The 25,942-nt window shown below is 43.5% G+C and overlaps 1 protein-coding gene across 1 annotated transcript in view; it reads right to left on the bottom strand.

Annotated features, from left to right (window-relative positions):
* The window catches only part of ACOXL (acyl-CoA oxidase like), a 355,249-nt gene that overhangs the window by 192,514 nt on the left and 136,793 nt on the right, over positions 1-25,942 (bottom strand). The window contains 1 exon segment of the mRNA XM_079940041.1: positions 3,325-3,441. Within this exon segment, the coding sequence (XP_079796167.1) occupies positions 3,325-3,441 (117 nt within the window).

Raw genomic sequence — 25,942 nt, 5'->3', positions numbered from 1 at the left:
ACCTCTCACCTTAAGAGAGAGTGAGAAGAAATTAAAGCAAAGCAAGTAGAAGGAAAGAAATAACAAACACTGGAGGAGATATCAAGAAAATTAAAAGCAGAAAAACAGTAGAGAAAATCAATTGTATCAAATCTGTTTTTTTGAAAAAGCAATGTGATTGATAAACCTATACAAACTGATGAGGGAGAGAGAGAACAAAATATCAGGAATGAAAGAGACGAAATCACTACTGATTCCACAGACATTAAAAGGATGATAAAGGAATACCACAATCAACACTATTGCCGTAAGTTTGACAAATTAGATGAAGTAAATAAAAATCCATTCAAGAAGAAATAGGTAATCTGAAGAATCCTATATGTACTAAAATGTACAAACAAGATTGTAGATCAATATACTAAAGTAAATACTATTCCCATATACTAGAAATAAACAATTCCACCAAAGAAAAGTAAAATGCTTAGGTATAAATATAACAAAATATGTGCAGAATCTGTGTGTTGAAAATTACAAAACACTGGAGCGAGAAATCTAAGAAGACCTTTAAAAATGGAAAGATACACGGTGTTCATGAATTGGCAGTCTCAACATTAAGAAGTCAGTTCTCCCCAATTTGATCTACAGGTTCAACACAATCCCAAGCAAAATGCCAGCCATCTTTCCTGTAGATATTTACAAGATGATTCTAACACGTATAAGTACAGGCAAAAAGGAATGAGAAGAGTCAAAACAATTCTGAAAAAGAACTCACATTACCCAATTTCAAGACAAATCAAAATTTAAAGCTATCAAATCAAATCAAAATTAAAAACTATTGCTCTGATCAAGACACTTTTAAGAAAATAAAAGCCAAAGTGACAGACTGGGAGAAAATAGTTGCAAATCACATATATGATGCCAAAGAATCTATCCAGAATATAAAAAGAACTCTGACACTCAACAATAAGAAAATAAATACCCCAATTTAAAAGTGGGTGTGGGACTTCCCTGGTGGCGCAGTGGTTAAGAATCCGCCTGCCAGTGCAGGGGACACGGGTTTGAGCCCTGGTCCGGGAAGATCTCACATGCTGCAGAGCAACTAAGCCTGTGCGCCACAACTACTGAGCCTGTGCTCTAGAGCCCGCGAGCCACAACTACTGAGCCTGCACACCACAAATACTGAAGCCCGTGCACCTAGGGCCTGTGCTCCACAACAAGAGAAGCCACCACAATGAGAAGCCCGTGCACCGCAACGAAGAGTAGCCCCTGCTCGCCGAAACTAGAGAAAGCCCACGCACAGCAACAAAGACACAATGCAGCCAATAAATAAATAAATAAAAATAACTTTTAAAAAATGGGTGAGGAAAATATACAGATGGCAAATAAGCACATGAAAAGATACTCACTCAATGTCATTAGTTATTAGAGTAATAAAATTCAACTATTAGAAAGACCAAAATAAACTAAAATTAAAACAAACCAAGACAAAACCTGATCATAACAATGGCTGGCAAGGATGCAGAGCAATTGGAACTCCCATATATTGCCCAAGAGAGCATAAAATGGTCCTACCTCCCTGAAGAACAGGTAGTTTCTTATGAAGTTAGACATACACATACCCAACACCCAGCAAGTCCTCTCTAAGCATTTACCCTAGGAAAAATGAAAAGCTTGTGTTAGAATATTCACTGTGGCTTATTCATAGTAGCTAAAAGCCTGGAAACAACCTGAATGTTCATCAGTGACAGAAATGGATAAAAAAAAATGTGGTTTATTCACTGAATGTTACTACTCAGCAATAAAAATTAAACTCTCAACAGCATTGAGGAACATCAAGACATTCCATTGAACGAAATAAGCTGGACACACCCACAAAGACATACTGTATGATTCCATTTATATGAAGGTCAAGAACAGGCAGAAAAAGCTATCGGGATAGGAATCAGAAAGGTGGTTGTCTCTGCTGTGGTGGTGAGTGGGGCAACTTGCAGAGGGGCACGAGGGAACCTTGTGGAGTGATGGAAATGTGTTAGATTCGGTTTAAGTGTTCATCACACCAGTGCATATGTTTGTCAAAACTCACTGAGCAATAAAATCTGTGCATTTTACAATATGCAAATTCAACCTCAAAAGACATTCAAGGATATTTTAAGGAAGATGTTAGATGTGAGTGATTTACATTTTCCTCCAGGTGGCTTGGATCAATCTCAGTGCTGCTACCGAAGCTCAGTCTGCAGGGTTCACCGTTCACACACCCCAGTATCCCAGTGTTGAGCGCATAAGGGCAGAGGGGCGCCCACCCAAGCTCCCCCCAGCCAGGCCAGCAGCACTGAGCAGCCCCACAAGCCAGCAGCACACTAGAGGCAGAATCTCTCCAATCACCTTCTTTTCATAAACCCTGGCACCAGCTTACCCGTTGGCGCGGTCATTTTCACACACACGCCAGTTCTAAATTATTCAGAAATTAATTCTCGTAGTTCCCACAAGAAGCAGGATTGCACAGGGAGGAAAGAACACAGATAAGGGTCCAAAGTCTGGAGTTACATTCCCAGTCCACCCACTCCTGGACCCTGTGATCTTAGGCAAATCTCCTAATTTCTGATCTTTACCATGTGGTAATGACCCACAACTGCCCAGGCAATGTCTAGGCTTATGAGACAAAGATAAGAAGAGCCAGCTGTAAAATGTGAAGTTCCGTGTGAATTTACAGTATTATTACTGCTCTTTTTTTTTTTTTTTTTTTGCGGTACGCGGGCCTCTCACTGTTGTGGCCTCTCCCGTCGCGGAGCACAGGCTCTGGACGCGCAGGCTCAGTGGCCGTGGCTCACGGGCTTAGCCACTCCACGGCATGTGGGATCTTCCCGGACCGGGGCACGAAGCCGTGTCCCCTGTATCGGCAGGCGGACTCTCAACCGCTGCGCCACCAGGGAAGCCCCTACTGCTCTTTTATTCAATAGCCCGCCACCATATGTACACATCTTGACCTATTTTTGAAAATATTAGTATAAATTAGAACCGTTTTCAGAGATAGAGAAATTTCAACTGTTTGAGTCTGCTTCTTTTAGACACTCTGGAGAAGCGTCAGTTCGGGTCATCCCAAAGTCTTCGTGGACCCCATCATCAGGATATATGGACTACCAAGATTCAGATGGCAAGTTTGACCTGAGCACTGGATTTTAACTACAGACTCTTTCGTGTTCAGAGTTAAAAGTAAATTTTAAAAAAATAAAAAAGTTTTTACAAAAGAAAAGAAGTGAAGCCCCTGCCTGCCTCTCTCTTCTGCCTCCTGTTAATGCCAGAGCCGCAGACTCACCTCAAGAGGGCAAACCCCCAGAGGCATCTCACCTGTTGGCGAAGGACAGGGCCAAGGCCGTAGCCAGGTGAGGCATCAGCCGCAGGGTCTGTGTTTGGTGCTCAATAATCTTGACCTCTTCCTTGGCTTTGGGCCCAAACTGCCTCTGGCTAGAGAGAATCAAGCAGACGCAACTTTACCAAAATCCAATAGGCAACATCATCCCAAACAGCCATTTGTCTTTCAAATACTTCAGATACAGAATGTCTCAGTCTCCTAAAATGTACTTAAGATGGCAAAAGTTTCTGAAGATAGTCCAACAAAAAGCTTTTCAGCTGCTCTGGAAATTAACCTTCCCACCATGGAATATTTTTAAAGCAGGGTATCTATTTAATACACAGAGTAATTTTTAGTCCTTAACATTTACGTGGCATTTTATAGTTCCTAGTGCACTGAGATCATTAATTATTCAGCTTTACTAAGTTCCTGACATAATTAATAGGACAGGAGTGATACCCTAGAACATATTTCAAAAGGACAGTCTCAACAAGGAGGCCACGCCAACCCTGGTGCTTCTGTCAGATTCACAGGTGGGTCATTATTTTCAGCCCACCTAAATCCTCCCCTGCAGTTCCTCATGCAAAAGGTGTTCTCCACATCCTTCCTTAAACCCCGTGCCCTGTGGACAGCACTGCCTTTCGCTCTGATGCAGTTGCATAGGGGTGAACAGAGGTCCTCCTCAGAGCAGCTTGTAAAGTGGGGTGGAATTGTTCCCAGGCATCACCCGTGGGTTAATCCTACAGAATCCTGTGGCTGTAGAAAGCACAAGCCCCGCCCGTCTAGGTCACCCCCCTGCCCCATGCAGGCTGATGCTCTACAATCCTGGGCTTGGCAGCCTCCCTTCTGTGAACAGCTCCGATCTTAACGTCAATTTCTGACACATTTCACACACACACATGCACACATGTGCAGACGTACGCACACAGGTGCACATCGTGCTAGGTTATCCAACAGGCAGGGCGAACCTGTGCTTCAGACGCCAATGAAATGAGGATACCCATCAATCACTCAACGAGAGACGGGAAACAGCAAATTTTTAAGAATTTTGTTTCATACTTTCTGGGTCATAATTGCATGCTTTAATGTTCTTCCTATTTGTAATTAAAAGGAGGGTACCATGATCTTTTTAGTTCATAAAGCATCTAGAATTCACAACCTGGCCATCTCATGTGGGTGGGAGGCAGTGAGGACAGACCTAACAACAAGCGCACACAGGCACACTGTGAGCGCAGGCTCGTTTTCTACGAGCATAGCTTCCCCAGACGCCATCTAACCACCCCACAGATAGTTGTCTGAGGAACATGACCCCACCCTGCCTTTGCCCATGCCCTCCGTCCATCCCAACCACAACAGGGCACAGTGCCAAAGGAGCCTGACAGTCCGTAGGAAAACCTCTCAGCTTTTTCCAGATCATAGTGAAACCAATAAAACAGTCACAGACCCAATAATGGTGTCACCATAACATCGGGTCATTCTACAAACTCCATTTGTGCCCACTCTCTTAACTTGCATTTTGAAATGCTGTGTTTCTACTGGAACTTTTCCTATGGTCGTTGTGGCTAAACTCTTCTCCACCGAAACCAGCTATCGCCACATGCGATTCACTCCCCTGGGGGACATCTGCGGGCCTGCTCGGTGCCAGCATCACCCGAGGTGCCAGGCGTCCCCCAAGGTCAAGAAGGCTCAGGCCCGGCCACGGAGCTCATAGCCTGAAGCTCACAGCCCAGGACACGGACGGAAGCAGCCCAGGTGGCGTGGGCAGGGAGAGCCTCGCGCATCCCTCCTTCCCATCACCCCCTCATCCCACCCTGTCGGTCACCAGTATTTCCTCCTTTGGTGCCAGAGCATCATTGCAGGAAGCATCACCCACATGGCAACAGCAAAATAAGGGACTGATCACAGCGCCTTTTAGGGTTTGTTTTGCTGAAAAATAATTACAACGAGAATATACTTTGAGACAGTATCCCATCACGTTTTTTGATTTTGTGTGTGTAGTGTTGGTCCTGGCCGGCACTCAGCAGGCACTCAATAGTCACTGAATGAATGAAAGAATTAATGAGTTTTGGCAACGAGGAAATACCAATGAAGCACCGCAGAGTGGCTCGCTCCGACCTCACAGAAGGTCTTTGGATGCCAGATCTGACCCCTGACCTGCCGTGCCTCAGTTCCCCAATGGAGGAACACCTTGAAATCACCCCGTTTCCTCTCTGAGCCTCACAATTCAATTGGGTGACAGGAGAGCAGAAAGAGGCCACCAAGGGTCCACACAGCTGGCCTCTCAGTGCCTTTCCCTGTGCTGATAGGGAGGACGGAGTTTAGCTAACGCGTTGCCAAGCGACCAAGTGATTTCACAACAGGGATCTGCATTTCCAGGCTTTCTTGAAAACAAAGAAGATCTGGCAACGCTGGACCCCATTCCCGTGATGGGATTCCCTGGAGGTCTGAGGCCGTCAACCCCTCCACTGGGGGCATGGCCGCCCCCCACGATCCCCAGAGCCCTCTCCGCTCGCCGACATTACCTGCAAGCCTGGGAGGAACTGCATTTTCAAGCCCTGCCACAGTGGATTTCTATTTTTCATCCAGCATAAATTTACATCAGCATCCTAATTTGTTAATTAAGTGCTGTGATTATGATACACAGCCGAGCGGAGTCATTCTGTAGGAGTCTGTGAATTCAGTCTGAGAATTCCTGAGGGCAAAACAGCCCTGGCAGCTCACACAGAATAAAATCCAAATGCCTCAGCTTGGCATTCAAGACCTGCTTTGGCCTTACTTGAGGGTCCTAACTGCTTCCTGCTAAGCCCCGCAGACGCCTTCCCACACTGGGCCTCTGTCCAGGCGGACTCTGCCTGCAGCCAACCTCACCCCTAACTACCCCACGTCATATCTTTGGTGGTTCAGCCCCCTCCTCCCATTGAGACGTCCTCCCCTCTCTGGACTCACCCCTTCAAACACCAAACCAAAGCCATCAAAGCAGGCAGCTGCTTCTCCCCAGACTGCCCCGAGCATTTCATCTGTTACTCCTCCCACATGGGAGCACTTTTCCCTTTCATGCTGGCGCCGTGTGCACCTGTATTAACCACATGTTTTGATGCGTTGCCATCTGGGCCCTTGCTGACCCTGGAGGGACTGCCCCTCCCAGGACTCGCCAATTCCTTGAGGGAGCAAAGGATTACATCTTTCATTGCCAACTAGCCAATCCAGAGCCCGCATCCCTACCACCTCCTTCAGGGGCTCTTTCACTCTGGGCCACTGTTCCCCTGCCCTAATCTCCCCCTGGCCAGACCACTAGGACAGCCCCCAGGGCCCCCAAACCTGCTGGAATCATTCAAACTAGCCTAAACCAAACAAACCCTGAACCTGCTTAGCCTGCTTAGCCTGCCTCACCCATGCCTTCCCCCAGTAAAAGCTCCTGGCCTCACTCCCTCTGACTCCTGACTGTCCCTGGTGCCTCCCCAGGTGGCCCTGCAGGGCATGGCATCCCTCCATCTCTTGGGAACTGCAAGTAACAAGCTATGTTTTCAGTGGCAGTGGGCTCCTGATGTGTCATCTCCTGTCACCATACCTAAACAATTAATACAACCTATGGTTTTTTGGGGGTTATTTATTTATTTATTTTTGGCTGCATTGGGTTTTCGTTGCTGCGTGCGGGCTTTCTCTAGTTGTGGCGAGCGGGGGCTACTCTTTGTTGCAGTGCACAGGCTTCTCACTGCGGTGGCTTCTCTTGTTGCACAGCACGGGCTCTAGGCACGTGGGCTTCAGGAGTTGTGGCTCGCGGGCTCTGGAGCTCAGGTTCAATAGTTGTGGCGCACGGGCTTCGTTGCTCCGCGGCATGTGGGATCTTCCCGGACAAGGGCTCGAACCCGTGTTCCCTGCATTGGCAGGTGTATTCTTAAGCACTGTGCCACCAGGGAAGCTCCAACCTAGGATTTTAAAACAGCACCTGGGGCCAAGACTAACAGCTCACGGAGGGTAGGCCTGTTCTGTCTCCAGGTGCCCCAGCCTGGCCAGGTGTGAGTGGGCGGGAGAGACTGAAAGCAAGGTGACAGATGTAGTGTCCTGCCATCTCCCAGCAGCAACACACCCAACTCCTCCAGCACCCATCCCTCCACGTCTCTTTGGAATGTTCGCTTGTTCATAGATGTTCTGATAAAAGCCCAACTGGCAGACACTGGGGTACTGAGTGGGAGCCAGTGGGCATTTACGACAGCGATGGAGCAACTAAGCAACTAAGATGAGGAACCCACCCTGTCCTTACGCCCAACAGCCCACCCACTGGGTTTTTTTCAAGAAAGGAACAAATGAGTGGGCAGAAGGCAGGCAGCACCCACACTCTTTCCCTCCCTTTCTCTGGCCCGAGACACTGATAGTCTCCCAAGCACTGAGCCAGGAGGTTCTCATGGGCTTCTCACCCTTGAAATGTGCTCTCTGGCTTCTCCAGGGGAAAATATCAATATGACACTCAAGGCTAATGACCCTTCTCCTGACCAGAGATGCTGCCAGAGTCATCCCTAAGACTGCCACCATCAATCCCCAAGCCAGTAGTCTGGTTCCAACAGAGGCAGCAGAGAGAGGCGGCCTCAAGACTGTGCTCTGAGAGAACTTGGCCGGAGGAGGTCACCCTCTTATTTACACACTCAGGCCCCAGTCGACTTCACGGAGGGCTGGGATGGTCCAGGCCAGTCCTCTGGTTGCCAGCATCTTGGCACACTGCCCTGAACACAACTCACAGGACCACAATCCCTGCAGCTGGCCGGCAATTACCGCCTGCCAGACGTTTTTACTGTTCCAGTTTATGATCTATATGGACACAATATTCTTCCTGTCCTTTTCCTCCCCTGGGTTACTATTTTTCTTTAAAAACCCATGTAAAGGCTATATTTTTCTCTGTAAACATAATTTTTATTTCAGGGCCGGAAAACAACCCCAAAGTCACTGAGCTCAAATTTTTCATGGTCTTTAAAAAGAGAAAGTGATGTGTGTTCATCACAGTATCCCTGTGAGAGGGCTGTGAACGATGCCATTTAAAATGATAGATTTGAGAAGCTATTTCTGGATTCCAGCAACTCATAAGGACGGGAGAAAACATTTATTTTGGGGTTGTTTTATTTTGTTCCCACTCAGTTTTGAACACGGCCGCTTAAAACAACATTCATGGAAAGTGACACAGCTATTAATCACCCACGCAGCTACTGCACACGCAGCCTCTGGGGAAGGCCGGGCTGCCTGCCTCCCCAGCTCTCCCTCTGGTCTCTTCTCCCAAAGGAGGCCAGTGACCTACTAAAAAGATAATTGCTTTGCGTGTTTCTTGCTCTGCAGCATCATTGCATCAGCCTGCTCTGAATGACAGCCAGTCAAAGTGGAAGGAAGAGAGTTCTGTGGCTGGGCCTCCATCCTTAAATCCTGAGATTTCTGGGGGTTCAAGCTGGTTCACAGGCATCCCTGCTGCCAGAGGACAGAACTCTCCTCCTTCTCTGTCAAAGGGCTGACCTCTGTGGACAAAAGCTCAGCAGATTCCTCAGCCCCGGCCACACTCCCTGTGGCCACCTGCCCTCGTTAATAACTCAGCCACAGAGAGGATTCAGGGAGCCCGTGAGTGCCCCAGAGGTGGACCACTGTGCCCCATTCTCACTGGCCCCAACAGAGACCCCCCAGCCTCTCGGAGAGCCCACAGCCCATCTGTCCCTAATTCTCCCCTTCTTTGGGATGTTCCTGGACAAAGAAACCCAGAGGGAAAATATGTTACAAAGCAGGATATTTTTTTAAATTTTTATTAGAGTTGACTTACAGTGTTGCGTTAGTTTCTGCTGTACGGCAAGTGTATCAGTTACACATATACATATATCCACTCTTTTTTAGATTCTCTTCCCATATAGGTCATTACAGGGTATTGAGAAGAGTTCCCAAAGCAGTATATTTTAATGGCACGGGTTGGACCCAGCAGATTGGGCTCAGCTGGCCGGCCAGGATGTAAAAACCTGGCAACTTATTATCCGGTAACGCGTAGAATAGACACATGACTCCCAGCCCCAAGCCTCACCAAACCCAGTCCCAACCAACCCAAGCTGGGGTCAAGTTTGGGGTCACAGAAGGGGCTGGGCTGCACACAAATTTAGCTACTTTTTTTTTTTTTTTAAGTTGAACATTTACTAGTTTGCCCCGGGGCTCTGACAAAGCAATCCTGCCTTAAACATCAGGTTCCACATGTGACCTCCACCATGTTTTAGGTGTCATTCCCCAAATGGGCAATTTTCAGTCCATCTGTAGGAGAGATGGGAGAAGTGTATGTATGTAGTCTATAGATAAGTGCTGCTTTAATAGTAGCCTTGGTTGTGATTAAATATGCAACATGGTCCCAAGGAAGAGTTCTCAAAGTGCCCTTCCAATCCTGCAGAGATCCCAACAATTACCTTTTGCACCTTCCAGACCCCGTTTTTTCTCCCACCCCTTAACAGTCTTTCAATCCAACCACAGAAAAGAACAGATGAACCTCAATGGTTGTGATGGGGTCAGTGAAAATGACAATTTTTAAACATGAGAATATTTCAGATACAGAAAAAATGAGGGTGCTTTGGTATCAGTGTCCAAAGGTATATAGAAATAGCAGGGACCGCCACCCCAAACACACAAACACAGACACTAGAGCCCGTGTTTTCTTGGCCATAGAGTGCAGAGACAAACAGCCTTTGCTGTTACTTTTTTCCCATTCTCAAAGGTCACACCAAATCAAAACCAGGAACATAAAGGCCCTTCTCCAACAGGAAACTCATGGGTCTAAAATCGTGACCAGTCACGGTCTGGTGGGGACTGACATTCTGCTACCCTAGGCTGCAAAGACTGTCTACCCCACCCACTAGCACTGGGAGAGCAGTGCCAAGGGGAGCAGGCTACAGAACCGTAAGAGGTTGGGATCAGGCCACTTCCTCCCATCAGTGGATGGATGACCCCAGTAGAGACTCCAGAAGTCCTTCAGATAAAGAGACAACAGGAGGCAGAGTATCCCTATGACCCTGTCTCCATATTTCTATTGTGTGGGCCACTTCTGGCCAACATCATAACCCTGGGCTGTAACCACAGGGACGCCGACCTCATGTGAAGGACCAGTAGAGAGCCAGTCCTGGGTCACCTTGGATCTGAAGGTCGACCAACTCCAGCTTCTTCTCTGAGGGTTCAGTTACACCAGCAAGAGGGGTCCGACCTGACACACTGTGGCTCAAACGCCTTCACAATAAAACACAGAGAACCTGGCTACCTCTCCGCTGTTTGTTCTTATCCTCTTCTGGAGCTTCCTGCTGCCCCCAGAAGGCCATCCTGGGGCCAAGTCAACATCACTCCATCCCAGGCATCACAGGAGGGGAGGCAGGACAAAGTGGTTAAATCCCAGGCTTTGGATCAGACAAACCTGGCTTGCATACAGATTCTGACCCCTGTCGTTTTCTCCTGGGCAAGTTACACAAACTCACTGAGCCTCGAGTGCCTCAGTCCTAAATCGGGGCTGACGAAGACAGAGGGGACGAAGGGAGACACTGCCCACGCCTGACACACAGTAGGTGTTCAAGGCATGGCAGGTGTCATCACCACAGTCATTACTGTTACCCCAAGTTCCTAGGATCACCCTCTATTCTATCCATCCTTGATCTAGGAAAGCCATTTAAAAATTTCCCAAAAGAAACACTTTCTTTCACCCAGACAAAGCACTAATCTATTCTGCATCGCTAAAGCTGTTGTGAAAAGATTTTCAGGGTGAAGAGGAAAGTCTCTTCCACTCAACATTAAAGATAATGAAATTGCTGACAGAAAAGAAAACAAGCTGTCAACTAATATGTTAGAAAAAAAGTGTGTGTGTGTGTGTGTGTGTGTGTGTTGGAAAGCACATGAAGCTTTCGAAAAGCACCTGCCTTTCTATGTACCCAAGAACACCAGCCAGTTTTCTTCTTCCCCAATTCCAGGGAGGGACAAGGTGGACAAAATAAAGCCAGGGAAGGTGGTGCAGGCAGAGCCTTCCTTCATTATCATGTTGCCATAGAAGCAGAAGATTCTTTCCAGAGTCCATCAGCCTACCCTAGAGAGGAACCTGAATGTTATTCAGATGGCTCCCACACAAGGGAGATTAATTTGCTTTTCAGAATTATAGCCTTAGTAATATCTGTGAGTGACACAGTGGTTAATGTTAGTCGTCAGAACTGTGATTCCTTGAGATTTTTCTTTTAAAAAACTCACATCCTAATGAATGCAAAACAAAATTACAACGGCAGGAGACATGGAGCTATAAATTGCAGCTGAAACTCCCTGGGGTGGCCTAATGATTTCACTGTTGAATTATTTTCATACTTTTAAAAATCATCTATACAGAGAGAGAGATCTTCTATCAACAGCACCACTGCAGAAGTATTGCAGAAGCCCCCAGCACTTTGGTCATTAGCGTGTGGAAGCAAGAGGGCTGACCCCTTTGGAAGCCAGCCCTTCTCTCCTCTTTCCCCTCCGTACTATGGTTGGTGTAGGGTCCATGTGCATCCTGCCTGCCCAAAGAGCCAGCCAGAGCCTACTATCATCCTGGAGACACAAGCCTGACCACAGTGAGAGAAAGGAGACCTACACTGAGGCCCCAACACTCTCCAGGGTTCTCCTTCACTGAGGTTGAGCATCTGGGAATGAAAGCCAAGTAATGAAGTTCTCTTTAGGGCTGGCATCCATTTCTTAATGCTTTAGGCTGGCTTTAGACTGCTCTTGGCAGTGGGACATGCCTGAGTAGCTCAAGGGCTGGCTGCTGCATCCACTTTCCCTCTCAATCCATAGCCTTAGAAGTAAGGGTGCCTACAACGTCAGAGTCTTTCAATCCATAAACACGGTAGGTCTTTCCATTTATTTAGATCTTTGGTTTCTTTCATCAGTGTTTTGCAGTTTTCAGCATATAAGTGTTAAATTTGCACCTAAGTATTTCAATTTTTATGAGCAGTTGTAAATGTTATTATTTTATATTTTAAATTCTGGTATCCTTGTGTTCATTGTATATAAAAATACAATTGCTTTCTGCGTGTTTATTTTGTATCTGGTGACCATGCTGAAGCTCAGTTCTTAGTTCTAGGACTTTTGTAAATATTTGGGGATTTTCTATACAAACATTCAAGTCATCTGAATATAGAAACACTTTTATTACTTTCTTACCAATCTATATGCTTTTCCCTTTCTTTACTGTACTAGCTACAACTTTGATCACTATGCTGAACAACAGTGGTAAGAGCAGATATCCTTGCCTTCTCAGTCTTAGGGGGAAAGCATTGTCTTTCTCCATTAAGTATAATGTCGACTGTACAGGCACACCTTGGGATTTTGTGGGTGCAGATCTAGACCACTGAAATAAAGCAAATCACGTGAATTTTTTGGTTTCCCAGTGTATATAAAAGTTAAATTTACACTACGCTGTAGTCTATTATGTGCAATAGTATTATGTCTTTAAAAATGTATATACCTTAATTTAAACAAACTTTATTGCTAAAAAATGCCAACCACCATCAGCACCTTCAGTGAGTCGTAGTAGTAACATCAAAGGTCACCAATCACAGATCACTATCACAAATATAATAATAATGAAAACGCTTGAAATATTGTGAGAAGTGCCAAAATGTGACACAGAGACACGAAGTGAGCAGATACTGTTGGGGAAACGGTGCCCGTAGACTTGCTTAACACAGGGTTGACACAAACATTCGATTTGTAGAAAAACTACAACATCTGCAAAGGGCACTGAAGCAAAGCACAATAAAACAAGGCATGCCGGTACGTATTTTGTAGATGCTCCTTAACAGGCTGAGCACATTTCTCATTATTCCTATTTAAATGGGAGTTTTTACCAAGAATGTATGTTGAATCTTTAAAATGCTTTTTCTGCACCAATTGATTAGGATTATGTAATTCTTCTTCTTTAGCCTATTAATCTGGTGGATTATATGGGCTTTTTTTTTTTTTTTGGCTGTGTTGGGTCTTCGTTGCTGCACGCAGGCTTTCCCTAGTTGCGGCGAGCGGGGGCTACTCTTCAATGAGGTGCAGGCTTCTCACTGCCGTGCCTTCTTGGTTGTGGAGCACCGGGTCTAGGCATGCGGGCTTCAGGAGTTGTGGCACGTGGGCTCAGTAGTTGTGGCTTACGGGCTTAGTTGCTCTGCAGCATGTGGGATCTTCCCGGAACAGGGCTCGAACCTGTGTCCCCTGCATTGGCAAGAGGATTCTTAACCACTGCAACACCAGGGAAGCCCTACATTGATTTTTGAATATTAAACCAGCATTGCATCCTGGAATAAACCCCACTTGGTCATGGTGCATAATTCTTTTTACATTGCTAAATTCTATTTCCTAATATTTTGCTAAGGATTTTTGTGTCTACTTTTATGAGGAATATTGTTCTGTAATTTCCTTTTATTATATTGTCTTTATTTGGCTTTGCAATCAGGATGCTCCTAGCTTCATAAAATGAATTTGGGAAGTGTTCCATCCTCTTCTATTTTGTAGAAGAGCTGTATATAATTATTGTTAATTCTTTAAATGTTTCGCAGAATTCTCCAATGACACCATTTGGCCTGAAGATTTTTTTAGGGGGTTTTAAATTAATTCAATTTCCTTAATAGTTATAGAGTTATTCAAATTGTCGTACATATGGGCTGAATTATAGTATTTGTTTTAGAAAGCATTGGCCCATTTCAACTAAGTTTTCAGATTTCTGTTTACAGAGTTGTTCCTAGTATTCTTTTATTACCCTTTTGATGTTTTCAGCGTCTGTAGTAATATCCCTTGCTTCATTCCTGATATTAGTAATTTGTTTTTTCTTTGACAATGTTGCTAGATGTCTGTCAATTTTATTGATCTTTTCAAAGAACCAGCTCTTTGTTTTATTGATATTCTCTATCTTTTTTATTCTTCTAGTTCACTGATTCTTTTTTCTTTCCCCTCCATTCTGATGCTGACACCATCCACTGAGTTTTTTATTTAGGTTATTGTATTTTTCTGTTCTAAAAGTCCATTTGGCTTTCCTTTATATCTTTCATTTCTTTGCCTAGACTTTCTATCCTTTGCCAAGACTTTCTATTTTTTCATGTTTCAAGTGTGTCTGTAATTGCTCTTTGAAGCATTTTTTTATGAGGGTTGCTTTAAACTATTTTTCAAGTTATTCTAACATCTCTGTCCTTTCAGTGTTGGTATCTATTGACTACGTTTTCTCATTCAGTTTGAAATCTTCCTGATTCTTGGTATGACAAGTGATGTTTTACTGAAACAGGTACATTTTCATGTTATGTTGTGAGACTCTGGATCTTATTTAAATCCTCTGTATTTCTCTGACATGAAAGGAGTCATTACTGACAGGTGGAGGGAGAAGTCCAGGTTCCCTACTTGGTCTGTGTTGACACCCCAGTGATGGGCATGAGTTCCTCCTCTTGCTGGGTAGGGGTGAGAATTCTGCTCCCCATGTAGCCTCCACTGACATGGTGGCGGATGCAGCATCATTATTGTCGAATGGCAGTGGAAGTTCTGACTTTCCACTGGGCCTCCTCTGACACCACTACAGCAGGAGGTGGGAGGAGGTACTGGGTACAGGTGGGTGTCCAGGCTCCCCACCTGGTCTCTACTGACACCCCAGGGGGTGGTGTGAATTTCCTTCTGGCATGGATGAAAGTCCCAGCTCCCTGGTTGGCCTTCTCTGACACCACTGTGGTGGCAGAGTTGGTGCAGCTTGTTACAGCGTGGGCAGAGCAGAAGTCCAGGCTTCCCACCTGGCCTCTGTTGGCATGGGTAAGAGGGAACACAGCTCCTTCTGTGGTGTTTGACTGAAGTAGAGCAGTACTGCCTAAAAGTTTTCTGTCTTGCTGAGTGTCTTTTCCTAGTCCTTTGGCTAAACAAAGCAGACTTCTTTTTTTGCCTTCTTACTGGTGTTTCTGGGTTGTCAGCTTCACCAGTACCCAGCCTAGAACATATGAGTCAAAAAGAAAACAAGGGAACTCCCCACCGTGCCATCCCTTGGGTCTGGTGGTCCTAGCTGGTCTGCTTTCTTGTCTCCACCTTTCAGAGTCATTTTATGTCCGGTTTATATGTAATGTGTAGACTTTATAGTTGTTCTAAGTGGAAGGAATAAGGAAAAGTACATCTACTCCAGCTTCCCAGAAGTACATGACGTATTTCGATTTGAATTTTAAGTCAGTTCATCTGGCAGAAGTGCGATAACTGATTGATAATATTAGATTTATTTAGCTTCCACAAACATAGAGATAAGGAGAAAGAGAGAAAATCATGCATAAACGTTAAGATATAATTACTCTATGTCATAGTTCCACGCTTTAAAAAAGTTCTTAAATATGTACCACCAATTTAATGATAATCTATCACGAATAAGGAAGATTACATGGTACATGTGTGCCAGCTACAGACACTTCAATGTCAGAAAAAATAAAATGAACAAGTATGCTTGTGACAATCAAGGGATAATGAATATCTCCAACATACATGGATATATTCGATTAGTAACATATGGAGGAGAGTTCTATATCCTGCTTTTCTGTTTACCTAATTTCATTGTATGCAATTTCGATGTCATTAAATATTCTAGAAGTCACAATTTTAATGAGTATTTCCTCAGGGTAAATTTCTAGAGAAAATAATACTGGATGAAAAACATGTAAACCTTTTTTTAAAGCCCTTGATACACATCACCAACTCACTTTCCAGAAAGAGTATATCAATTTTATTCCTTCTCCTAGTATATACGTTTGCTCTTCCTAATGCATTTCTACCAGATCTGAGTATTATCCTTTCAAAAGTCTTTGCTAATTTAATAAAGTAAAAAGTTATCTCACTTTAACTCATCTTTCTTTGATTAGTAATAAGTTAGTTAGTTTGTTTACATGTTTATAAGCCATGGATAAGTCTTCTTAAAATTGTCTCATATCATATGCTCATTTATTTATATACTGTGATGTTACTATTTTTCTTATTTATTTATAGAGGCTTTTTATGTATTATGGAAAATGAACCATTGTTAGTCATACTTGCTTAGATATTTCTCTACTGTGTCATTTGAAATATGTACATTTAAAATTTTTTGGATAATCAGTTTAACGCTTTTGCTTTGGGACTTTTTTCCCTATGAGGAATGTTTTTAAAACTATACAAACGGACATGTCGCTTTTTTCCTTCATCTATGTAATTCTGTGGTTTGTTTTAACTTTAGAGATAAGGAGAGGTGAGAGATGTAGGTCTACCCCAGTGGGATATGAAATAAATATACCAACATAGTTAACTACAGCAAGTGCCACTAGGCTGACCGGAGAAGGACCGATGAAGGTGAACAGACTCTTGTTCCTATCTGCTTAAAATAGCCATTCCCTGGTTTCAGATAATTCCCTTGATCTTCCTTCTTCCAATTGACTTGGCAGACAAGTCCTTGGTTTAACCTCTCTCCCACTTTATTCTCTAATCTGCCAGGAAATTAATGCAAGTCCTGAGCCTCCCTAAACACAGCTTTTTCCAGGCATCCTTTTTCATCTTTGATTCTAAAACTGAAATAATAAGTAAAAGCAAACTTTGCTATTCTGTTGGCATATGTGCCTTCAAGGAATATTTATTTAAGGGAAAAAAATCTCTTTGAGTGGGTCTATATTGTCATAACTACCCCTCCCAGAAAAAACTAACCACTTCATCCTCCATCTAAGGGTTTCTATCTACCCAGTTTCTGGGCCTCATTTACATCCAGCATCTGGATGTCAGGTGTTGGATGCCCACATCTGTCATCAAGGCCTAGAACACAGCAATGCAAAGTTCTCTCAGCTGGAGTTGTCCAGAGAGCTCACCATCGGTTTGCTCTTCTCAGTCACAAATGGACCTGCGTGGGACCTATCACATCTGCCAGTTTCCCAGGGCTTCATTTTCGGACATTCGTCCTTCACTACGCAGATTTCACTGCCACACTTTGCCCAGAATTATCTGCCCAGTCTGTTACCTAGCTCTAATCCTCTCCTGGGCATTCCCAAAGGGCAATGCCATCATCTGGGTCGTGACAAGCCCGTCTCATTTCTTTGTACTGATGTATCCTTCATCTGGGTCGTGACAAGCCCGTCTCATTTCTTTGTACTGATGTATCCTTCATCTGGGTCGCGACAAGCCTGTCTCATTTCTTTGTACTGATGTATCCTTGCACATAATTGAAAATTGTAAAGAAACTAACCTGGCAGTTGTTTGCTTTACAGAAAACATTTCCAAAATTAACTGTTTATTACGCCTGTGACAAAAATAATTCATCTGCTTTGTAGGGATACTGCCTGGAAATAAACTTCCACAAGGTCATTTGAGTTTTTGTGTACGAGCTTAGGAGACGGAAAATTACCCAAATCGTGGGATACCAAAGAACGCAACACAAGCTGACAGCCTGGGTGAATGCATTTCAAAGAGGCTTGGGGAGGCTAGTGGAGACTGGACCAGAGAACCTGCCAGTGATCAGGAGACCAGGGTCCCCGTACCACCTCTATCAGGACTGAACCTGAGATAACAGCACACTTCTGAGCTTTGCTCAAAAGGGAAATCCAATTTTCATCCCCAGCTGGACCCCACTACTTTTGCTGACCTGCATACAATGGTACTGATACCCTAACGCTTTTCATTTAATCACTGAAAATTATCTCTAAAACAACTCTTAAAGTCTCAGGAAATTATCCTGAGGACATTGAGCAAATGGAGAAACATCTATTCAAAAAAATCTAAACTTAAATATCATTTGAACCTCATCTCCCTCCCCCCACCCCTCCCAATAGCTCAGTGTGATGGGAGCTATACTCTGGGCAAGTGCAGTCAAGAGGATGGGGCTCCCCCTCCCACCACCTCCCAGTCTAGGGCTACAGCTTCATGCAGGCCACTGGCATCTCTCATTCCCTCCACCCCTTCACTCCCAGCTCCATATTACAGAAGCTTTATTCAAGGCAGATACAGCCTAGAGGACTGCAGCTCCCTTCCCCATCCAGTCCCCATTCACAGGGCAGAAGCTCTACTCCAGACACAACAAGTCAAGAATCCTGAATCCTGAGCATCCGTGACTCGGCTTGCTTCTAGGATGGAGGCCTCATGCCAGGAAGGATAAGCTAGGAGAACCAGGAGCTACCATCCCTGTCCAGAGTCCTGCTTTCAGGGGTGTCACATCAGGGGAAGCAAGTCATTGTCTCACCCCCAGCTCTGAATATTACACAGGCTCTTCTCAGGAAGAGGCAGGCCATATGAACAGAGATCGCTGCAGCTTTCTGTAGGAAACCAGCTGTTTTTGGAACAAAGCATGCAGAAGATCGTGCCTGTGAGTGTTTTGACAAACGGTGGAGACCTTAATGGTGAGCAGCTAAGAGTTGCTGGTAGCTCTATAATTCTTTTAGCAACAAGCTTAATGTTTATTAAATTTTATTAAATCTGAATGGATTAAATATCCAATAAATAGGCAGAGATTGCCATACCAGATTTAAAAAACAAGATTCAACAATATTCTTTCAGGACTTCCCTGGTGATGCAGTGGTTAAGAATCCACCTGCCAATGCAGGGGACACGCGTTTGAGCCTCGGTCCGGGAAGAACCCACGTGCTGCGGAGCAACTAAGCCCATGTGCCACACTACTGAGCCTGCACTCTAGAGCCTGCGAGCCACAACTACTGAAGCCCGCATGCCACAACTGCTGAAGCCCACGCACCTAGAGCCCGTGCTCCGCAATAAGAGAAGCCACCACAATGAGAAGCCCGTGCGCCACAACGAAGAGTAGCCCCCGCTCACTGCAACTAGGGAAGCCCACATGCAGCAACGAAAACCCAAGGCAGCCAAATAAATAAATAAATTTATTTAAAAGAAAATAATATTCTCTCTATAAGAGATACACTTTAGATTCAAAAATACAAATAAGTTCAAAGTAAAATGAGGTAAAAAGATATATCCTGCAAACAGCAACCATAAGAGCTGGAGTGGATAAACTAATATCAGAAAATAGATTTTAAAAATGTTATCAGATATAAAGAGGAACATTTTATAATTGTCCTTTAGGTATCAATATCTAGATTGGAACGGAAGAAGTAAAGCTATATCTATTTGAAGATGCCATGATTTTGTATATAGAAAATCCTAAGGAATCAACTAAAAATCTGTTAGTACTAATAAACAAGTTTAGCATGATACAAGGATACAAGATCAATATTCAAAAATTGTTGCTGAATACAAGATCAATATACAAAAATTAATTATATTTCTATACACTAGCAATAAATAATCCAAAAATAAAATTAAGAGAACAATTTCATTTATAATAGCACCAAAATCAATAAAATACTTAGGGAAAAATTTATCAAAATAAGCTTAAGACTTGTATGCTAAAAACTGTAAAATACTGTTAAAAGAAATTGAAGATATAAACAAATGGGAAGACATACCATGTTTATTACTTGGAAGGTTTAATAGCATTAAGATGGCAATATTCCCCAAATTGATATACACATTCAATTAAATGCCCATCAAAATTCAAGCTTTTTTTCAGAAATTGACACATTTTCCTAAAATTCACATGGAAATAGAAGGGACCCAGAATAGCCAAAACAATCTCAAAAAAGAATAGTAATGTTATAGGACTCACACTTCCCAATTTGAATACTTACCACATAGCTACAGTAATTAGGTGTGGTACTGACATAGAATGGACATATAGATCAATGGAAAAAATTGAAAGTCCAGAAATAAATTCTTACATTTGTGGTCCATTGGTTTTTCAATAAGGTGCCAAGACAAATCAATGGTGAAAGAATAGGGTTTTTTTTCAACGAACAGTACTGGGACAATGGGATCTCCACATGCAAAAGAATGAAATTGTAGTCCTTTCTTACACTATACACAAAAAGTAACTGAAAATGAATCATAAACCTAAATCTAGGAGCTAAAACTATAACACTCTTAGAAGAAAGCATAGGAGTAAATCTTCATGACCTTGCTTTAGTCAGTGATTTCTTAGATACGATACCAAAAGCAAAAGCAACAAAGGAGAAACAAGAGTATCTGGACTTCATCAAAATTAAAAACTTTTGTGCTTCAAAGGGCATTATCAATAAAGTGGAAAGACAACTCAAAAAATGGGAGAAAATATTTTCAGAACATATATCTGATAAGGGAATTGTAGCCAGAGTATATAAAGAACTCTTGCAACCCATTAGTAAAAGATGAATAACTAAAAAAAAAAACGACGAATAACTCAATATTTTAAATGGGTAAAGAACTGAATAGACATTTCTTCAAAGAAGATATACAAAGGGGGACTTCCCTAGTGGCGCAATGGTTAAGAATCCGCCTGCCAATGCAGGGGAAACGGGTTCAAGCCCTGGTGTGGGAAGATCCCACATGCCACGGAGCAACTAAGCCTGTGCACCACAACCACTGAGCCTGCCCTCTAGAGCCTGCGAGCCACAACTACTGAGCCCGCGAGCCACAACTACTGAAGTCCGCGTGCCTAGAGCCCATGCTCCACAACAAGAGAACCACCACAGTGAGAAGCCCATGCACCACAACGAAGAGTAGCCCCTGCTCGCCACAACTAGAGAAATCCCGAGAACAGCAACGAAGACCCAATGCAGCCAAAAATAAAAAATTAAATTAAATCTTTAAAAAAAAGAAGAAGATATACAAATGGCCAGTAATCATATAAAAAGATGCTCAATATCATTAGTCATTAGAGAAATACAAATCAAAACCCCAAGCAGATAGCACTTCATACTCACTAGATGGCTATAATAAAAAAGACAATAACAAGTGTTGGCGAGGATGTGGAGAAACTGGAACACTTATACACTGCTGGTGGGAATGTATGATGCTACAGCCACTTTGGAAAACTTTTTGGCAGTTCCTCAAAATATTAAACGTACAGTTACCATAGGACCCAGCATTTCCACTCCTAGGTAAAGGCATTAAAACATACATCCTCACAAAAACTTGTGTGTGTATGACTGTTAACAGGAGCATTACTCAAAATAACCAAAAGGTGAAAGCAACCCAATGTCCATCAATTGATGAATGGATAAATAAACTGTGGTATATCCACACAAAGGAGTAGCATTTGGACTATAAAAAGGAATGAATTCTGATACATACTACAGCATGCATGAATCTGGAAAACATTATGCTAAATGATGTCAGTGACAAAGACAACATATTGTGTGATTTTATTGATATGAAATGGCCAGAAAAGGCAAATTTATAAAGACAGATAGTAGATGAGTCCTTGCCTAGGGCTGGGGGTAGGGGTAATTGGAAGTGACTGCTAATGAGTATAGGGTTTCTTTTAGGGATTGACAAAAATTTTGTAAAATTAGACTGTGGTGATGGACGCACAACTCTGTGAATATACAAAAAAAGCATTGAATTGTATACTTTGAATGGGCAAATTTATGGTATTTGAATTCTACCACAATTCAATACAGTACCATATTGAAAAATCAATATCAAAAAAGCTGTTTTAAAAAACAGTTGGGGCAGTTAATTTTACTGCTTCATGGGCTCTTGAATTTTCAATCAGAAATATGCTGCTACTCACAAAGCACTGTCTGCATTTCATGAGAGCTGTGTGGACATCCAAGAGGCAGTCTGTGCAGGCAAGTGGTGAGTGCATCACGTGTGTAAAGCTTCTACAGAGGTGAGTGCAGAATAGTAACTAAAATGTCCCCAGACATTCATTTTGAAGATAAGATAGAAGACTTCTGAAATGTAAGACAAAACCCACTCCATGCGGACAGTATTCTAAATTTAGCTGTAGTATTAGCCAGCTTGTCAGGCAAAAGCTCCTGGGCTGGCACCTTTGGTTTTCACTGCACTTCTCTCTAGACAGACGGGTTTGGACTCATAACTATGAGTTTCCTTTTACTAGTACATTATTCATAAGGTTTAAGTAGCACCTTCTGACACAGTTTTCCCCCAGACGCTGAGAACTTCCTTCAAGTTCTATTATAATTTGAATCTATAAGTTCCTCCTCCTAAGTGAACCGCTGAAATGACAAGTCCCAGTGAGATATTCTTCATCCTCCCTGTCCTGCAGGTGTACCTGTGTCTTTAGATAATCGTCAGCCAAGATAACGGGAAAGTGGAAGATTCAAAGCTGGCACAAATTAAGAGTCCGCAAGAACAACTTGCAGCATGACTGTCAAGAGGGAGAATCTTGGCCCCATGAGTCTTTGGTCCACTGACTTTCTCTTGGGGGCAAGGAAGAGAGAAGGTGAAGAAGATTCCGGTTATTATTGGGTTGTTACGTGTAAGCGCATTTGGGATAAAGAAAGGAAATGAGAATTTCCAGAGCAACTGTTCCAAGTGCTTGGTGCACCCACATGGGTTACAGAAGTTAATCCACAAAATAATCTTCGAGAGAGGTATCAGCAAACCCAGATTTCTAGAAGGAGAAACCCAATCCCAGCAAAGGGAAATCATTTGCTTGAGGCCATGTTGGAACTCGATCCTTACCTCCTCCCACTCAAGCCCTCTGCTGGGGTGATTCTGTGGTCACATGGGCCAGTGGCCACTGACCAGGGTGATGGGGATTGGGTTTGGGTCAACCCTAAGGCTATCATCTTTGAGGGGAAGCAAATATTGGAGACTTTGTTGACTCCAAAATCTCTGGCTGAAAAAGAGAGAAAACAGATGCAGTCTATTCATTATAGGTACACTAAATATTTATCAGCAGGTAAAGTCTTTCTGGAATCATTTAAAATATTCATTTATTCAAATTATCAAATAATTGTCTTTCTCTTTAAACGAATATTGGGAATTTTGTATACCTATAAGGAGAGGTAAATAGATGCCCTCCACTGTCAGCCAGCAAGCGACCAAAGCATGTCATTATGAAAAAGAAAGAGCAAAATTTGGATGTTATCCAAAGTAAGAATGTTGGACTTTTTGCCCAAAGTAGAAAGGCAACACAGACTTTTAAAGTAACAGTAAATGAAGCTCCCAAAGCTGGAATACTAGAAACAACCTCCAGTAATTGGCTAACCCTGCAGCTGTGTGTCACGGTGGGTGCAAGCCTGGGGCCCAGGGCTGGGTTTTTTGCTCTCTGTTCTCATTGAAAGGTGGGAACGTGATCAAAGGATGCAGAGAAACTGAGATTCAGTGCCTTGCGTTTTATATCAGCCGTCTGGTCCCGTACAAAAGCATCTTGATGTATTTTTTAAAAGAAGCCAAATTTCCACTCCTCACAACAAGATCTGAAAATAGGGCACATGCTAACATATTCAACAATTTCACTTTCAGATCAAAGTTCACCCATCCCAGGTCATCTTTAAGATGTGGAGGCAGGCCATCTGCCTGCAGAAACATCAACAGCGGGACCCATCCACACTGTGCCAGCATTTCCTAAACTGCCTTCTGCACACCTCTCGAAAAACAACGATATTCTCAGGACCATGGGTCAGTAAACACTGAAAAAAGTTTGCTGGGGGGAATGCAGTGATGAACCCGGACGAATGCATCCTAGGAAAAGCCAGCATGGAGGCTGGCAGATTTCAACAGCAAGTACAAGAAACATTAGCCCCAAACCAATTTTCAGGAAACAGACCTCACCAGTAGGGGCTCAGTCAACCAGCGGAAGGCCAAACAGCAGTTCGGGAGGATGACTCCAGGCCCAGAATAGGGGGCGGAAATCTGAGATGGCAACGTATTCAGTTCTTCTGCAACGCTAACGCCAGTCAGAGGCTGAAACATAACGTGAAGAAGGATCTTAGGAGAAAATTCAGGCTTGTGGGGAAGATCACTGTGATACACTGGTCAGGGCCATCAGGGAAAACGCTTGCTCAGTGCAGCCAAAAATTGCAAAAAATTCTAGTATTTGCAGAGACCTGGGTGGACCTAGAGATTGTCATACAGAGGGAAGTTAAGTCAGAAAGAGAAAAACAAATATCGTATAATATCGCTTATATGGGGAATCTAGAAAAATGGTACAGATGAACTTATTTGCAAAGCAGAAATAGTCACAGATGTAGAGAACAAACTTACGGTTACCAAGGGGGGAAGGGTGGGAGGGACGAATTGGGAGATTGGGATTGACATATATACACTACTATGTATGTATAAAATAGATAACTAACGAGAACCTACTCTGTAGTACAGTAGGTTCTACTCAGTGATCTGTGGTGACCGAAAGGGGAAGAAAATCTTAAAAAGAGAGGATATATGTATACGTATAACTGATTCACTTTGCTGTACAGCAGAAACTAACACAACATTGTAAAGCAACTATACTCCAATAAAAATTAATAATAAAAAATTAAAGTAATACATGCACGTGGTTTTAAAATTGCTATTAAAAAGAAGGACCTTCTCCTTCTCCACCCCTACCCACACCCTATAAATAACTGCTGGTGACAAGCTCTTACATACCCTTTCAGATGCTGTGTGTGCACACGCACTTGTATATATCCATCCATCCTTTTCTTTACACAGATCAGATCATGCAGTACCTACCAATCTGTACCTTGCTTCTTTTACCTGATAACATATCTCTGAGTTCTTTGTATATCACATTACCATCCCACCTCCTTCTTCATTCTTTGTAACAATCACATAGTATTCCATTATATGGATTAACTACTTTTTATTTCACCAATCTCCCCTGTTAGATGCTGAAGTATTTACAGTATGTTTCTATGATAAGCAATACTATCCTTAAATATTCGTTTCTGCTCTTCTACATAAGGTACAGTCTATCTTTAAGTACATTTCCGGAAGAGAAGTTTCTGGTACAAAGGGAGTGGGCATGAACAATTTTTTTTTTTCCCTGCGGTACACGGGCCTCTCACTGTTGTGGCCTCTCCCGTTGCGGAGCACAGGCTCCGGACGCGCAGGCTCAGTGGCCATGGCTCACGGGCAAGCCGCTCGTCGGCATGTGGGATCTTCCCGGACCGGGGCACGAACCCATGTCCCCTGCATCGGCAGGCGGACTCTCAACCACTGCGCCACCAGGGAAGCCCTGGCATGAACAATTTTGATAAACATTGAGAATGACGAGGCTACTGAAATAACAATAATAATGGCTATTAAATTCAAACAGAAAATATTATTTATCCCTAAACACAAAATAGCACTTAGGACAACTACAGGGAACAGGAAAGTGTTCATTTCACTCCCGGCCCCCAGAACCACTATTTGCTGGTCCCCTCCTAATAAGTGCTTTGCCTCACCAGGTCCAGCATGGGCCCGTCCACACTTGCTAATAGAGAATCTCGGCTCTTCTCTGAAAGCCCCTGCAATCTCTTCTGGTGTGATGGCTACACCTGGCATTAGACCATCTAGGTTTTGACCCTAGAGAGATCCACCTGTCACAGCTAGAACAGGGTTCAGCAACCATTTTTTGTAAGGACAAGTTACTCAGTATTTTTCGCTTTGCTGGCCATATGGTTTCTGTTGCAACTACTCAGCTCCGCCATAGTAAGAAAGCAGCTGAACGAATGGGCTTAGCTGTGATCCCGCAAAACTTTATCTCTAAAAACAGGCAGTGAGCCAGATGTGGCCACCAGTTTAGAGAATTGGAAGATGATTATTGGCTATCTGCCGATGAGACAGTTTTGCCATCGCAAGCTGGGGGGTCCTTAA

This window comes from Stenella coeruleoalba, assembly GCF_951394435.1.
Source record: "Stenella coeruleoalba genome assembly, chromosome: 13".
NCBI lineage: Eukaryota > Metazoa > Chordata > Mammalia > Artiodactyla > Delphinidae > Stenella > Stenella coeruleoalba.
This window is presented reverse-complemented; position numbering and strand designations above follow the sequence as displayed.